General features: G+C 47.0%; 1 protein-coding gene across 2 annotated transcripts in view; it reads left to right on the top strand.

The window, feature by feature from the left end:
* Positions 1-15,056, top strand: part of Wwc2 (WW and C2 domain containing 2) — a 167,364-nt gene that overhangs the window by 101,566 nt on the left and 50,742 nt on the right. For both annotated transcript variants that reach the window (XM_075986755.1, XM_075986756.1), the window contains exons 5-9: positions 2,848-2,927; positions 8,654-8,783; positions 9,776-9,922; positions 11,014-11,087; positions 14,624-14,866. In XM_075986755.1, coding sequence (XP_075842870.1) covers positions 2,848-2,927; positions 8,654-8,783; positions 9,776-9,922; positions 11,014-11,087; positions 14,624-14,866 — 674 coding nt within the window. The remainder of the gene's footprint in view (positions 1-2,847; positions 2,928-8,653; positions 8,784-9,775; positions 9,923-11,013; positions 11,088-14,623; positions 14,867-15,056) is intronic.

Below are 15,056 nucleotides of genomic sequence, written 5' to 3'. Positions count from 1 at the left end.
GAATTGTTTCATAATTAAGAAATAAAATCCATTTTCTTTTCTTTTCTTTTCTTTTTTTTTTTTTTGATTTTTCAAGACAGGGTTTCTCTGTGGTTTTGGAGCCTGTCCTGGAACTAGCTCTTGTAGACCAGGCTGGTCTCGAACTCACAGAGATCCGCCTGCCTCTGCCTCCCAAGTGCTGGGATTAAAGGCGTGCGCCACCACCGCCCGGCTCCCATTTTATTTTCAAATTGATATTTGGGAAATAAGAATCATCCAGGTAATGTACCAGATGCCCTAAAACAGAAAGGTTTGTGCTTACAGCTAATGTTAGACCAACTAGATGATGTGAGCGTAAAGACAGCTCAGGCTAGCGCCGTGTGTCATTGCCATCCAGTACACAATGAAATCCAGAGGCCAGAGATTATTTCTAGAGTTTAAAGTCTCGGTTTTTATTACGTGTAGTGGGAATGTTTGACACGAGCTCCAGCAGCTCTGAGTGTGCCGTGCTGGGTTGTTGGTGCAGGTGCCCCGTTGCACAGTGCTCCCCGCCCGTCCCTCTAGCCCCCGTGAGTCTGACTAACTTGAGTACTTCATGTAAGGAGAACCGTGTGCTAGTTTTTCTTCTCTGAGTGGCCTCTTATTTAACGTAGAAGTCCTCACGGCCCATCCATGTTAATACATATCACAGAATCTTTTGACTTTTGTGAGCCTGAGTACTATTTCACTGTGGGTATCTAGCGTATTTCCTCTGTTATTCGTTTTTGGACACTTAGTATTTTCACCTCTGTGGTGAATGTGAGGAGTGCTGATACCCCTGAGATACGGAATAGTTGAAACACTTAGATTGATCTGCACTCTCTCCCAAATGACTCTAAGTACGATACTCCGTTTTCAGTGCACATACTGATTAGTTTAATTCCGCAGTTCTACATGGTCTCAATAACAGTGCTTACCAACTCTCTTTTCAAAGGTAAGAGCTTTCAGTCCATCTCTCTGGGGTGCTATTGACTGTTTGATATACTCTTTTTTGTTGTTTTAAGTAGAAGGGTTAGTGTCTTTTTAAGAAAAAGCATGAGAACACAAGCTGTCAGGTACACAAGCACACAGGGAATGAGCTACTGATTACTCGTGGCTCCTTTGACATGCTAGTAGTAAAAGTCTTTCCAACGCACTGGGAATGCTCCTTCACTCTTCTTGCCACCTCCATCTCCACCAGGCAGCCCCGCCCACCTCCATCTCCACCAGGCAGCCCCGCCCACCTCCATCTCCCTCGGGCAGCCCCTCCCACCTCCATCTCCACCAGGCAGCCCCGCCTACCTCCATCTCCACCAGGCAGCCCTTCCCACCTCCATCTCCACCAGGAAGCCCCGCCCACCTCCATCTCCACCAGGCAGCCCCGCCCACCTCCATCTCCACCAGGCAGCCCCGCCCACCTCCATCTCCACCAGGCAGCCCCGCCCCACCCCAAGTCATTTCTTTCTTCTGGATCCCAATAGCATTGCTCTTACTTCTCTTTGTAATTACAAATTGAGTCTTTTTTTTGTTTTTGTTTTTTGGCTTTTTCAACAGGGTTTCTCTATAGCTTTGGAGCCTGTCCTAGAACTGGCTCTTGTAGACCAGGTTGGCCTCGAACTCACAGAGATCCGCCTGCCTCTGCCTCCCGAGTGCTGGGATTAAAAGCGTGTGCCACACCATCGCCCAGCACAAATTGAGTCTTGAAATATAATTGCTTGTATTATCTCCCCTGATAAAATATGAGTGGACACAAAGTGAAACATTGGCTTAAGCTCTGACAGAAAATACTGGGTATCTTCTTTAACCTGGGTACTGTGTTTACACTCATACACGACTCACACAGCTCCTGCCTTTTCCGCCGACCTCTCTCACATCCGCTGTGCATGCCCCCCTCCTACTTTGTCCCCCACTCTTTCATCTTATTTTGTCTTTTCCCTGGGATTTCTGAATACACTACGAACTGAATACAAGTTCAGAAACACACTAAACTATGGTATAACGGAGGCTTAATACTTAAAGCTGTAGCCTAATATGTGAGAATGAGTTTCCCCTGCTCTTCTGAAGACTGACAGTACATTGTCACTAAACACCAGGCACGTGCTACCTTTCTGAGCTGGCATACTGTCCTGTCACTGTTAGCAAGGAATATCATAGGAAAAGTATTTCTGTCTGTGCGATAACAAGTACTTATTAATCACGTGTTTTCTTTGTCCCATGTGGACTTTGGGGATACCTGTGGTTTTCTGCAGCTTGCTGTCACCAGGGACAGTGCCCTCCTGCAGCTAGTTCTTGAAGAATTCTCTGAGATAAATAACGCAGAGCAGCGACACAGGGAGGGCGGCCTGCGAAGTCAGGTGACAGTGAACTAACCAGAGATACATGGGAGGAGTCAGCCTTGAGAGGCTTGGGCAGAGCCTTGGGCAAAGGGATAGCTAGCTGTGAGTGCCTGCCTGCTTGCGGGCATGGTCGGTCCCTGAGGCATGTGTCAGTGGGCATATGTGAGAAGCCAGGGCATGGCTGGCCATGCAGAGCCCAGTAAAGGAAGGGAAGAAGTCCAGGGTACAGAGTTAGTTGTATGTGGTTACAAGCTCTACTGTGACCCAGACTGACTGTACCACACAAAGTCAAGGCCGGGATGATGTCCAGCTCGTCACAATGTTGAGTAAGTGAGGGTGAGTAGTGGTGCTTGTACATCACTGATAATTTATATATAACTCATAAACCTCCCATTGAATTTATGCGATGGAGAAGTATTAAAATCTTTCTTAGCTTACTCACGTATGATCTTTTGAAATAATGTGCTATTACTAATTATTTATAAACACTAATGGCCACTGTTTTCTCACGAAGGTTAAAAAGCTGAAGAGAGAACTCTCCCAGATGAAGCAAGAACTTCTCTACAAAGAGCAAGGCTTTGAAACACTGCAGCAGTGAGTACTAAAATACTAAAATCGACGTTACAGCAATTCAAAGCTCCCTAATAAAAAACAGATATGTAGTAATAGGAGCCCAGACGTGGATAACTGAGTCCACAGAAAGCCTGAGAAAGCTTGGAAAAGAATAGAGTAAAGCATGTTTCTTGTGGCAGTTTCTTGGGTCTGCTTTGCTAGCTAGAGGCAAGCAAGCGCTCTCATCTAAGAGAGGCTTCCTGACTCAGCTTTAGCTCTACTGACTGGGCTCATGCTAACACTGTCTCCCGCGGTCCCTGGTCCGCAGAAGAAGCCTGTGGTTTCCATAACTGTATGACCACAGGAAGCACCAAAGCTCTCCTTTAACAGCCTTCAGCTGCTTTCTGTGTCCTGTGCTCAGGCAGGGCCGGGTGCCATCAGCGGCAGGGCAGTGTTCCTAGGGCTCCTCCTGGCTGGTGTCATGCTCGGATAGGTTTCTCAGCTTCCTCAGCAGTGTGTTAGCAATGCCAGGCCCACACGGGAGCCACCTCTCTGGGAAGTACCCAGCTCCGCTCCTGTTGCCTAGTCTGCCTTCTGTTCTTAGAAAATCTGCTGCCTATATGTTTTTCTTTGGGTTCACCTTCTTATTTAGCTTCTCTAGGATGGCGAATTATAGGCTCAATGTCCTTTATTTATGGCTAGAAACCAAATATGAGTGAGTACATCCCATGTTCCTCTTTTTGGGTCTGGCTTACCTCACTCAGGATAGTGTTTTCTATTTCCATCCATTTGTATGCAAAATTCAAGAAGTCCTTGTTTTTTACTGCTGAGTAGTACTCTAATATGTATACATTCCATACTTTCTTCATCCATTCTTCCATTGAAGGGCATCCAGGTTGTTTAGACCTGGATAGAGGTGTGTGGTCCTTGGACTTCCCACAGGTCAGGGAACCCTGATTGCTCTTCGGGCTGATGAGGGAGGGGGACTTGATCTGGGGAGGGGGAGGGAAATGGGAGGCGGGGGCGGGGAGGAGGCAGAAATCTTTAATAAATAAATAAATTTAAAAAAAAAAGAAAATCTGCTGCCATTCAAGGCATTACTCCCATTAAGTAAGGCTCGTGACTGTCACTGGCCTACCATGAGCTGATTGTTCTTCGTGCTGAATGGTGACTTGTGCTTCTGACGCCCACCCACCCACTACTCTTGACCAAGTCAGGCACATGACTGTAATTTCAGGCCTTTGTTGCTATGATTCGGCCTTCTTACCTCACAGAATCGGGGCACTGACACCCCTGTAGGTCCACTCACCCTAGTGCTCCCCAAACCTGCTGCTAGAGGAAGTCTGGAGGCATCTGCTGCAGGTCCCCAATGCCAGGTGTATTTGGTGGTCTCTCGGTAAGTCTCCAGTTTAGACTTGCAGCAGCAAGTTTAGATTCTGGCTGCAGACTAGAATGACCTAGATGCATTATTTAGTAACCGTGTGTCAACATACAGCAGGGCTTTGCGGCAAGAGGAGATCAAACAAAGAGTGCCAAAAAATAGTTAGCCATGTGGTAGACATTTTAAGATACATGAAATTATAACTCAGGGTTAAAGGTTAGCCAAACTCGCTGGGTTGTGTTGTGTTGGTATGACAATACGCTGTTGTTTCAAAGCAGTTTGCCTGCAAATTCTTTCCGTGGGCATCTGAGGCATCTGTAAGGCTGCCGGTAGCATTCCGTGAGAAAACAATAGACATCTGTGTGGGAAGCCGCACTTTCTCTCGGAATGAGCCGAGAACAGAAAGATACAGTATCTAAGGACAGAGACCTCTCCTGTTGCTCTCAGGTATAGACAAAGCAAAGCCTTATCTTCCAGCTGCTGCCCCTGTACCACTAGAACACTGACCAATAGCTGGTAGACCAGAGACCAGACTGTAAAACAAACCTCCGTGCTAACACCACGGAAGATTTGTTTATTTGTTGTGTCTGCGACAGTTTTCTGTAGCGTTTTACTTCTTCACCACAGACAGGGATCCTGTCAATAAATCTTGAATTATAATGTGATTTGTCCTTGATTTCATTTTGCTTGGCACAACAGTTTTATGCTGGGTTAATAAATATCTTTCTATGTTTCTCGGTTTATGCTCACAAATTTGACGGCGGCCTAACAGTAGTGTGGCGTGTGTTTGGAGGACCCTGGGAACACCCTGTGCCCCCCCAGATGGGAAATGATAGCAACACTTAGCAAATCAAAAGCAAGTGTGCCCCCCATGAAAACAAGTGTGCTCCCCATGAGAACCCCGCTCCGCAGCAAGTCTTCAGAGGAGGCACGCACGCCAGTGAAAATCTCTTTCCAATATGGAGTAAACGTTTTAAAGTTTAAAAAGAAATAGGGAAAAATTAAGATTCTTTTCATTCAAACACAGAAATAAAAGCATAGAACTTCATTTTAAAGGCAAAAGGTGGCTAAGCCTATGGATCTGTGTAGCAAGAACCACGAAAAAGGTTAATAAGCCATTAAACTACTTTATATTTTTCTAGTCAGGTCAAAAGAGGGAGGAACGTGGGAAAGAGAAGTGGAGGAAGAGTGAGAGGGAGCGGGAAACGCGAAGTGGAAACGAACATTAAAGTCGGGAGGGTTGAGGGAGGCTCCAATACAGTAAGGTAAGGTAGCCGAGAAGTTTCCATCAAAGCGAAAAACTCTCAGAAAATTAACCCAGTAGTCTAGCTGGACTCTGCGTTTTAATTTTTAAGTGGCAAAATGTGTTTCTGAACTAAGGGCAGGTTTTACCATTGCATACGGAGAGTTTCACATGTGGGAAGAAATCAGTCTTGCTCTGCAAAGTCACTTTGACACAGTTTCTGTCATGTAAACTTTTTATGAAATCCCAGTTTGTTTCCTGTTTTTGTTTGCTTTCTTTTAATTTATTAAGTGCCTTGCTTGAAAATGCAAAACAACATCTGGAAACAGCTTTGCTTTAGTTAGTGAGCCTTCACCTGTGTTAAGTTGGTGGACATAATTCTTTTTTTTTTTTTTTGGTTTTTCGAGACAGGGTTTCTCTGTAGCTTTGGTGCCCGTCCCGGAACTAGCTCTTGTAGACCAGGCTGGCCTCAAACTCCCAGAGATCCGCCTGCCTCTGCCTCCCGAGTGCTGGGATTAAAGGCGTGCGCCACCACCGGCCGGCGGCGGGCATAATTCTTTGAGGAGCCAAAGAATACATTGATAAATCTCTTCCGAAATAAGTGAAATTAAGCAATATTCACAGTGTTGTTTTCATGAACTATTCTAGCTTAGTGGTCATCAGAGCCCTCAGCCAGGGTCTGAACTTCAGGATGGTCGCCCTGCTAGCTGCGCTCTGTGGTTGAAGAGTTAAATTTCCATAAGCTTTCCAGCCCCGCGCCCCCTTCTTCATTTGGAAAAAATGACAATGGGATCACCAAGGTTCACTTCCTACACTAAACTCTGTGTGTGTGTGTGTGTGTGTGTGTGTGTGTGTGTGTCTATGTGTGTGTGTGTGTAATTCTGTGACTCTGTTGCTGTACTTCATTATCAAATGACCTTATAATCAAGCTTATTTTGCTAGGCTTTTAAAAGCTTAATTGCTTGTTCAGTAGCATAAAATATTCACTAAAATGGCACTCAGGGAGATGCGTTATCTACAGACTGCGCTTGTTTGAGGCGGCGGCGTGTTTTATTCAGATGCACCTCTCACATTGGAGGTTCATATTATTAATTATTAAATGGCTTCAACCAGATGAGCTCCCGGTCCGTTTCTTCTGATTCAGTGTCTGCCATTTCTCTGGAGGGCCCATGATAAGCAAGTCCCAAAGCAGGTCTGAGAAACTGTAGAGCTGCAGGCTGGTGGGGCAGAGGCATTATCTGTAAGCAAAACCCTAGGTGTATCCAGAAGGAACCCTGGAGGGGCCTTAACTGACGAGAACAGGATGCTGATTATGACCGAAAGATCCAACAACTTCTTAAACAGAAGTAGGAGATTTGGTTGAGCCCTTCCCAAATAGTGAGTCTCCAGGTCCTCTAGCCTACAGTAATCATGATGTACGTCTGTGGGGACCCAGGACAGATTGACGCACCGAAGAGCTCGATACACACTGGCGGAGGGGCACAGCTGCCATCTGTCTTGTTCCTAAATTCAAATTCATTCAACAAGGCAAGAAGTTTGATCTCAATTCATAGCTTTAGTAGATACTTTTTAGATGTTTGACAGAAACAAGAAGCCGCACAATCCGAATACCGCCAGAGACTCACTAGTACAAATACGACCTGTCAGGCACTTACTAGAGACTCACCATGCCAGAGACTCACTAGTACAAATACGACCTGTCAGGCACTTACTAGAGACTCACTAGTACAAATACGACCTGTCAGGCACTTACTAGAGACTCACTAGTACAAATACGACCTGTCAGGCACTTACTAGAGACTCACTAGTACAAATACGACCTGTCAGGCACTTACTAGAGACTCACTAGTACAAATACGACCTGTCAGGCACTTACTAGAGACTCACTAGTACAAATACGACCTGTCAGGCACTTACTAGAGACTCACTAGTACAAATACGACCTGTCAGGCACTTACTAGAGACTCACCAGTACAAATACGACCTGTCAGGCACTTACTAGAGACTCACTAGTACAAATACGACCTGTCAGGCACTTACTAGAGACTCACTAGTACAAATACGACCTGTCAGGCACTTACTAGAGACTCACTAGTACAAATACGACCTGTCAGGCACTTACTAGAGACTCACCAGTACAAATACGACCTGTCAGGCACTTACTAGAGACTCACCAGTACAAATACGACCTGTCAGGCACTTACTAGAGACTCACTAGTACAAATACGACCTGTCAGGCACTTACTAGAGACTCACCAGTACAAATACGACCTGTCAGGCACTTACTAGAGACTCACCAGTACAAATATGACCTGTCAGGCACTTACTAGAGACTCACTAGTACAAATACGACCTGTCAGGCACTTACTAGAGACTCACTAGTACAAATACGACCTGTCAGGCACTTACTAGAGACTCACCAGTACAAATACGACCTGTCAGGCACTTACTAGAGACTCACTAGTACAAATACGACCTGTCAGGCACTTACTAGAGACTCACTAGTACAAATACGACCTGTCAGGCACTTACTAGAGACTCACCAGTACAAATACGACCTGTCAGGCACTTACTAGAGACTCACTAGTACAAATACGACCTGTCAGGCACTTACTAGAGACTCACTAGTACAAATACGACCTGTCAGGCACTTACTAGAGACTCACCAGTACAAATACGACCTGTCAGGCACTTACTAGAGACTCACTAGTACAAATACGACCTGTCAGGCACTTACTAGAGACTCACCATGCCGCCACTGCTCTGCCAGGTGTTGCTCGGGCCTCATGCCTGGGAACTTCAGTGGCCGCTGTTGCGTCTGCTGCTGCAGTGTGGCTGGTCCCTGCCAGTTTTCTTTCTTGGCTGACAGATAAGGCTGAGTGTGGTAAAGACCAGCTCAGCCAACATCAAGAGCAGCCAAGAATATGTGTGTGCCTGAAAGTGGGTAGGAGGGGGTAAGATATGATGCAGTAGGTGGAGAAGTTGACGATGAGGGGAAGAAAGCGGCACTCGGTCTGTGCGGCGTCCTGTGAGAGCAATGGTGCAAGGTTGTCTGCCGAGGAAGGGACTGAAGCCAGCGGTTCCTCTCTGCACTTACCTTTTCATATAAACCTTCTTTTCCTTCTCCTCCTCCTCGCTTAACAGAATTGATGAAAAGATGTCTGGAGGCCAGAGCGGGTATGAACTTGGTGAAGCCAAAGCCATCCTGACAGAACTGAAGTCTATCCGAAAAGCCATCAGCTCAGGAGAGAAAGAAAAGCAAGATCTGATGCAGGTATGTCGTGGGCATCCGTGTCTGTCCGCTCCCCTGCTCCTGCTGATGGTGCCCACCCTGGATAGTTACAGGCTCTGAGGAACACATGGAGAATGAGTTGGTTTCCTACTTGCGTCCCTTGTGAAGGCAGGGCTCAGATGTCCTTCTAGATTGAGTAGAGTCCGGGGAGATGGAGCCCGGAATCCATAGGGAGAGCTTGTATCTTGGCACACCCCTAAACCCATGGAAGCTTCATGTGGGATAGATTATCAGGGTTCTCCCTATGAGTGACCCTCACCTAGGGTCCACGGGAGTGGGTCACCATCATCAGTAGGTAATGGATATGTCTCTTGAGCTGGGGGACGTTGGCCCAGCCAGGAGCAGCCACCGGTACCTCCAGGAGAGCTGCTAGTTGATCCCTTTGTTTCTTTGTACAGTTTCCAGCCTGCAGATCTTAGCTCCTCAGATCCATCCTCACACAGGGAAACAATGGCAGCTGGCAGTGTGAATATCTGCGCCTGTCGGAGCCCTGTCCTTGTCTTGAGGACATCTCCCTTCTGTCCCTTTCCCTCTACCTCATAATTTAAAAATAGAAGAAGACATTAGGGGTTCATCACCATCTAGCCAGGCTTCAGTTAGTGTCTCTGTCCAGTGTTAGAGCCAGCAGTGATACTTGGGCCTGAATCCCTTTCCCAGCCGCCTGTAGCTCCAGCTCCAGATTGGACACCCTCTTCTAGCCTCTATGGGCACCTGCACACATGTGGCGCTCACACACAGAGACACACACAAAATACATGTATAACAAATCAATACATAGCTAGATTCTAGTACCCACAGGAGAAGGGAGGCCACCTGCTAAATATGCTCTCACACACTTCCAGAATCACACACCTGTGCAAAATACACAGCGGAGTCCCGACTTTTACCACAGAGCCCTTCCCTTCAGTGGTACAATGAAAGAGGACTGCCCTCCTGTGTGGTAGTCTTAGGAGGTGCTGTGTGCTTCTTGACAGAGTCTTGCTAAGCTGCAGGAGCGCTTCCATGTGGACCAGAACATGGGCAGCTCGGAGCCAGACCTGAGATCTAGTCCTGTGAACTCCCACCTCTCTCTGTCCCGACAGACCCTGGATGCTGGGTCACAGACAAGCATTTCTGGAGATGTAAGTAGCCAGAGGGCATTAGCTGTCCTCCCTGGGGGGGGGGGCGGGAGTGAGGGGCACAGGGGAAGGGGTGGGGAGGGACTCTAACCGGAGCTGGAGAGTAGGCACTCAGTGTCTCGCCCTCCAGATTCAGCCTTGTCTCTTTCTGTCCAAGTGCCAAGTGCGCACAGCCGGAGCATCCCTGGCTGCATTTCTTTACAGATGCTACTGAGGAGGTAGACATTACCACCCAGTTTAATCCCCCCAACTCGGTTTACAGACGTGTGAACCAGAGTCACTTCTATGAACACTAAGGGGAATGGAAACCAAAGAGGTGCTTTCAAAGCTGATGGCTCCGCCTCTGCCAGAGCCTCCTGGCACCCACATCAGGAAGCTCATGACCTGTGACTCCAGCTCCAGGGGCTCTGACAGCCAGATGTGCCCCCCAAACACCCCCTCACGCCACAGACTCTCACACACACGTCCATGTGCATGAGTTCTTGTTTTTGAAAAAGAAATTGTTTTTATAAATTTGAAGTTGAGTATTTGTGAATTATAGCTTATGTTTGAAAATATTTCCTATGATCTGTATATCATTATGTCCCCCTCTTCCCCGGGAAAAGCCACCCACAAGTGTTTATTTTGTTAGGTCCCCGCTTATATTTATGCCTCTCGGATGCCTGTGCTCTGAAAGTGAAGCAGACCGTGCTGACAGTAGGTCTCACCTGTTTGGAAATTAATTCCTGAGGTTATTTAATTTACATTGCATGTAGTTATGAGTTAAATAATGGAAATTTTGGCAAAGAAATCAGTTCCATTTCATAAATTTCATTGACCTACACACCCTTCATAAACTCGCAGACACCAGACACAATTGCCTGGTGTCTTTGTCTTGGATTTAATCTGAGCGGAAAGCAGTGCGAAACTCTGCAAAACAGATGAGCCGGGTGAGGACGCCTTTCCCCTGCTGAGTAAGTGCGGTTTAACTGGAGCTTCCCCATTTCACAGCCATTTTCTCCAGCTTTTCAATTACCCGGGCTTCCTAGAAACAAAAGCCGTTTACTTCATTCATTAGCAGAGTTAATTGACTTTCTTCCTTCTGTTTTTACTAGATTGGGGTGCGGAGCCGATCAAATTTAGCTGAGAAGGTCAGGCTGAGTCTCCAGTATGAAGAAGCCAAAAGAAGGTGAGGGCCAGGTGCTGGCTGCCGTGGTCGGTGGGCTCCAAGGATGGTCTCTTTTTCAGAATTAATCTTTGTGGCTGTGGTGACCGGTGTGGCCCGCTCTGCTATTGTCACCAAGCCTGCCCTTGGGGCTTTAACCTGTGAAGGCCGCTTCCTGTCTTCTAGCTCTCTCTTCACCCCCTGCAAAGTTCAAAACTAAAGAGAATTTCAATTTCTTTTTATTTATTTGTTTTTTGAGGCAGCGTTTCTCCATGTAACTCTAGCTGTCCTGGAACACAAACTGTAGACCGGGCTGGCTTCAAACTCGGAGATTCGCCTGCCTCTGCCCCCCAAGTGCTGGATTAAAGGAATGCACTGGATACCCAGCTTGAATAAGGAGAATTTAGTGAGAAGTATGGGGATGAAGGTTTCCCCTTCCCTTTTGGGAACAAAGTCTGGAGCTTTGTATAATGCATCCAATTGAAAGTGAGATGGTTGTTTCCTCGGCCAACGCCCTGTGCAGTGGCCCAGCCCTGCCCCTTTGAGTAGCCCTTTATCCTGAAGGCTCCTACTGCTGCCTAGGAGGAGCTGCGTGTGTGCTCCAGCTGACAGCTCGGGGAAGGAGGCGGGAATCTCTCATTACCTCATAAGCTCTTGGGTTCTCATCTTTTTAATTCCTCGACTCTGCTGGGGTTCAGTACAAGAAACCACAAAGTCCTGAAGTAGCAGGTAGATACTCTTATTCTTACTCTTACCTTATCACACCCCGTTCAGGAGTTAGTTTCCAAACAGGTGAGGTCTACTGTCAGCACGGTCTGCTTCACTTTCAGAGCACAGGCATCCGAGAGGCATAAATATAAGCGGGGACCTAACAAAATAAACACTTGTGGGTGGCTTTTCTCGGGGAAGAGGGGGACATAATGATATACAGATCATAGGAAATATTTTCAAACATAAGCTATAATTCATAAATACTCAACTTCAAATTTATAAAAACAGAATGACGGTGAAGGTCATTCTGCTACCGCTGATTTCATTATTTGTCTTTTAAGTGCTTAAACATTTTGTCACCATTCAGGAGACTTTAGGAGAAACTGCGTGGTCACCTTACAAGAATCTAAGGAATGTATTTTGTTCCTCCTCAGACCAGGAGGCCCTCGCAGAGTGTTGAGGCTCCTACCATAAAGAGGCCCCTCCTGACCCTCAGACATTCGCATGTGTCCGTTATTTCTAGAGACGATAAAATTGTAAAGCAGTTGACCACAGGTCTTAGACGTTATCTGGCTTTAACAGAGGGAAATGAATATTACTGTATTACAGTGTTTGCCTCTGTATTAGCCAGTCTTTCAAATAATTCTTGGGTCTTCAGTTTACTGAACAGAAATCCAAGTTTCGTTCCATAAATGATTGACCACATGACCTTCAACAAGTTCCTTGGTCATTCTGAGTGACATTTAAATCAGCTAATTTTAATGTCTCTAACTTCCCCTGGTAGATTTTAAATGTCTTGAGGCTAGGAAAGCCTTTTTGATTATATTATCTCCTTTCGAGGAACAGAACTGGGAGCTTGCCCTCAGTAGCTTTGGCGGGTTGGTCTTTGGTGTGGAGGCCTAGGCTGTGACAGCTCTTCCAGGGTGGCGTAGTCAAGGGTCCTCTCGCTGTGAGCAGCCCAACCCTGTAACAGCCGCAGCTCCTTGGTTCTGCCATGGACAGAGCCCAAGATTTACGTCCTGTTTTCTGAAGGCTCGTGGACGTAGCTCAGAGTTAAAGCGCCCCGGGGCTTGCAGCAAGTCTTCTTAAGGACTGCCCCTTGCTGCCTTGGGTCACCTTGAGCTTTCCCTCCGTGGTGATCAACTGTAACAGTTAATGACCTCTAGCGCTTGTGTGACACTCCCCTGCCTAGTTCCTGGAAGTCCCCTCCACATCCTCCCTGCCACATCCGTGTGCCCGTTCCAAAATACAATCCAATGTCTGCCTAATCGTGTGCCCTCAAGTAATAAATAGATAGATACCTTTCTTCCCTGTGCCTCACTGTTACTCCCAGCTCAACCGGCTGCTTTGGGCATGTCAAAGCTTAGGCCATTGTTTCCTCGCCATTTGGCTGTTCTGTTGTGTTATTGGAGCTGGTTTTAGGGTTTCTGGTGATGCTGATACTCAAGGGAATTTGCATGTGTTGAAAACGCGTTTTCCTCCTCAGTTCTTAACAAGGGAAGACGTGAGTTATTCTTCCCTGAACCTGTTTTCTCCTCCAGCTTTTGTTTTATGTGCTCAACGAAGCTAATAATATCATGCTTATTTAGCGATTTGATGATTAATTCCAGTACGGGGAGACAGTTGTTTCTGGCTTTGTGTTTAAAGCTGAAGAATTGCCGATGTTACACCTGTCGTGAGTGCAGCAGAGGTGGAAAGAGAAGCACACTGCATATGTACCAATCCAGGATAACTTTTGCTTTTTAAAAAACCACAGTAAGAAACTTAAGGCACAGGGGTCCAGACCTGCTTCATTCATATCTTTGTTTTGAGCTTTTTCTCATAATAGTTTCTTCCTTTCCTTTATAGTTTCTTCCTTCAAAACAGGGGAATTCATCCCTTTTCCTGTCTGTTTCTCTTGTGTGGTGTTGCCGCCACAGCAGCCAAAGCTGCCATCCACTGGTTTATGTAGGGATATGGGTTTCAGTGGTGTTTGTCTGGGTCTTGCCCTATGACTGATGAGCCGTCAGCTTTCAGTCCGTGGGAGGTCGTGATTGGCTTCCGCAGTGCTGTAGGGCAGGTTGTTTCATTCCAGAGACTCGGCGTTTGTGCTGAATTGGGAGTTATGCAAATCTGACCATCTCTAACTGGACTCGAGACATCCAGAGGTCCTGGGTCAGCCAAGACTGTGATGCCAGAGGCTTTACAGCGGTGCTTTTCCCCTTCACTCTGTGGTTGCCACGCTAGCAGCCTTTGCCTTGCTGGTTAAGGTCCACCATACCTGCCCCTGTGTAGCCCAATAACCACATAGGAACATAGGTCAGAAGCAGTAACGCCTGAGGTGGCCCAATATTACTCAATAATTAATGCTTACCATGCGAAGGTCCCACTGAGGAGAGATTTCCCAGTGTGAAGTTTGAGAAAAGTGGGGTGGGAGGAAATGGGGCCCTGCCCATCATCCTTGGTGATACGAAACCTTAATGAGTTGATTTTGCCTTAATATGGGTTGACCAAGGCCCCTCTCCTGTCTCATTGCTTCCTTCTGTGATCTGCTGCTACCTCAGTTTCTACCCAGCTTTGGAAGTTACCATTTGACGGGGGGACTCTAACCTACAACCTGGCATTTTGGGGCGCCCTGACATGTTTGTTTCTTAATGGAAGCTCCTAGCTAGCCCTCCCATTACCCCGCACACATCAGGAGTGCCTGCCTATGGTACTCTACTTTAGATTCTCCGTTCACGTGACCTGGAGTGTGTGACTGCTGCTTGCTCTCTGGGAAGATGTAGATTGCAATTTGCACCAGGACGTAACCTGGGCTGGTTTCCCTTTTCCCAGGAGTCCTAAACACTTGTGTCTTCTATGTCTTTTAGCATGGCTAACTTGAAAATTGAACTGTCAAAGTTGGAGAGTGAGGCCTGGCCCGGGGCCCTGGACGTTGAGAAGGAGAAGCTGATGCTGATCAAGGAAAAGGAAGAGCTTTTGAAAGAGCTGCAGTTCATCACTCCGCAGAAACGCACGCAGGACGAGCTGGACCGCCTGGAAGCAGAGCGCCAGCGACTGGAGGAGGAGCTGATGTCCGCACAGGGCTTGCCGAGCAGGGCTCTGGCCGAGAGGTAGGTGTGTGTGTGTGTGTGTGTGTGTGTGTGTGTGTCTGGGAACAGGGTAACTTGAACCTATGGTTGTGTCTTAAGGTGACATTTCCCCAGGTTTGGAAATCTTAAATATAATTTTTGCTGTTCGTGGACTCAGAAACAGCACAAAACAATTTCATTTTGGCAGAGCAATAAAGCTCACCCTCCTGTG

This window comes from Microtus pennsylvanicus, chromosome 9, assembly GCF_037038515.1.
Source record: "Microtus pennsylvanicus isolate mMicPen1 chromosome 9, mMicPen1.hap1, whole genome shotgun sequence".
Lineage (NCBI taxonomy): Eukaryota > Metazoa > Chordata > Mammalia > Rodentia > Cricetidae > Microtus > Microtus pennsylvanicus.
This window is presented reverse-complemented; position numbering and strand designations above follow the sequence as displayed.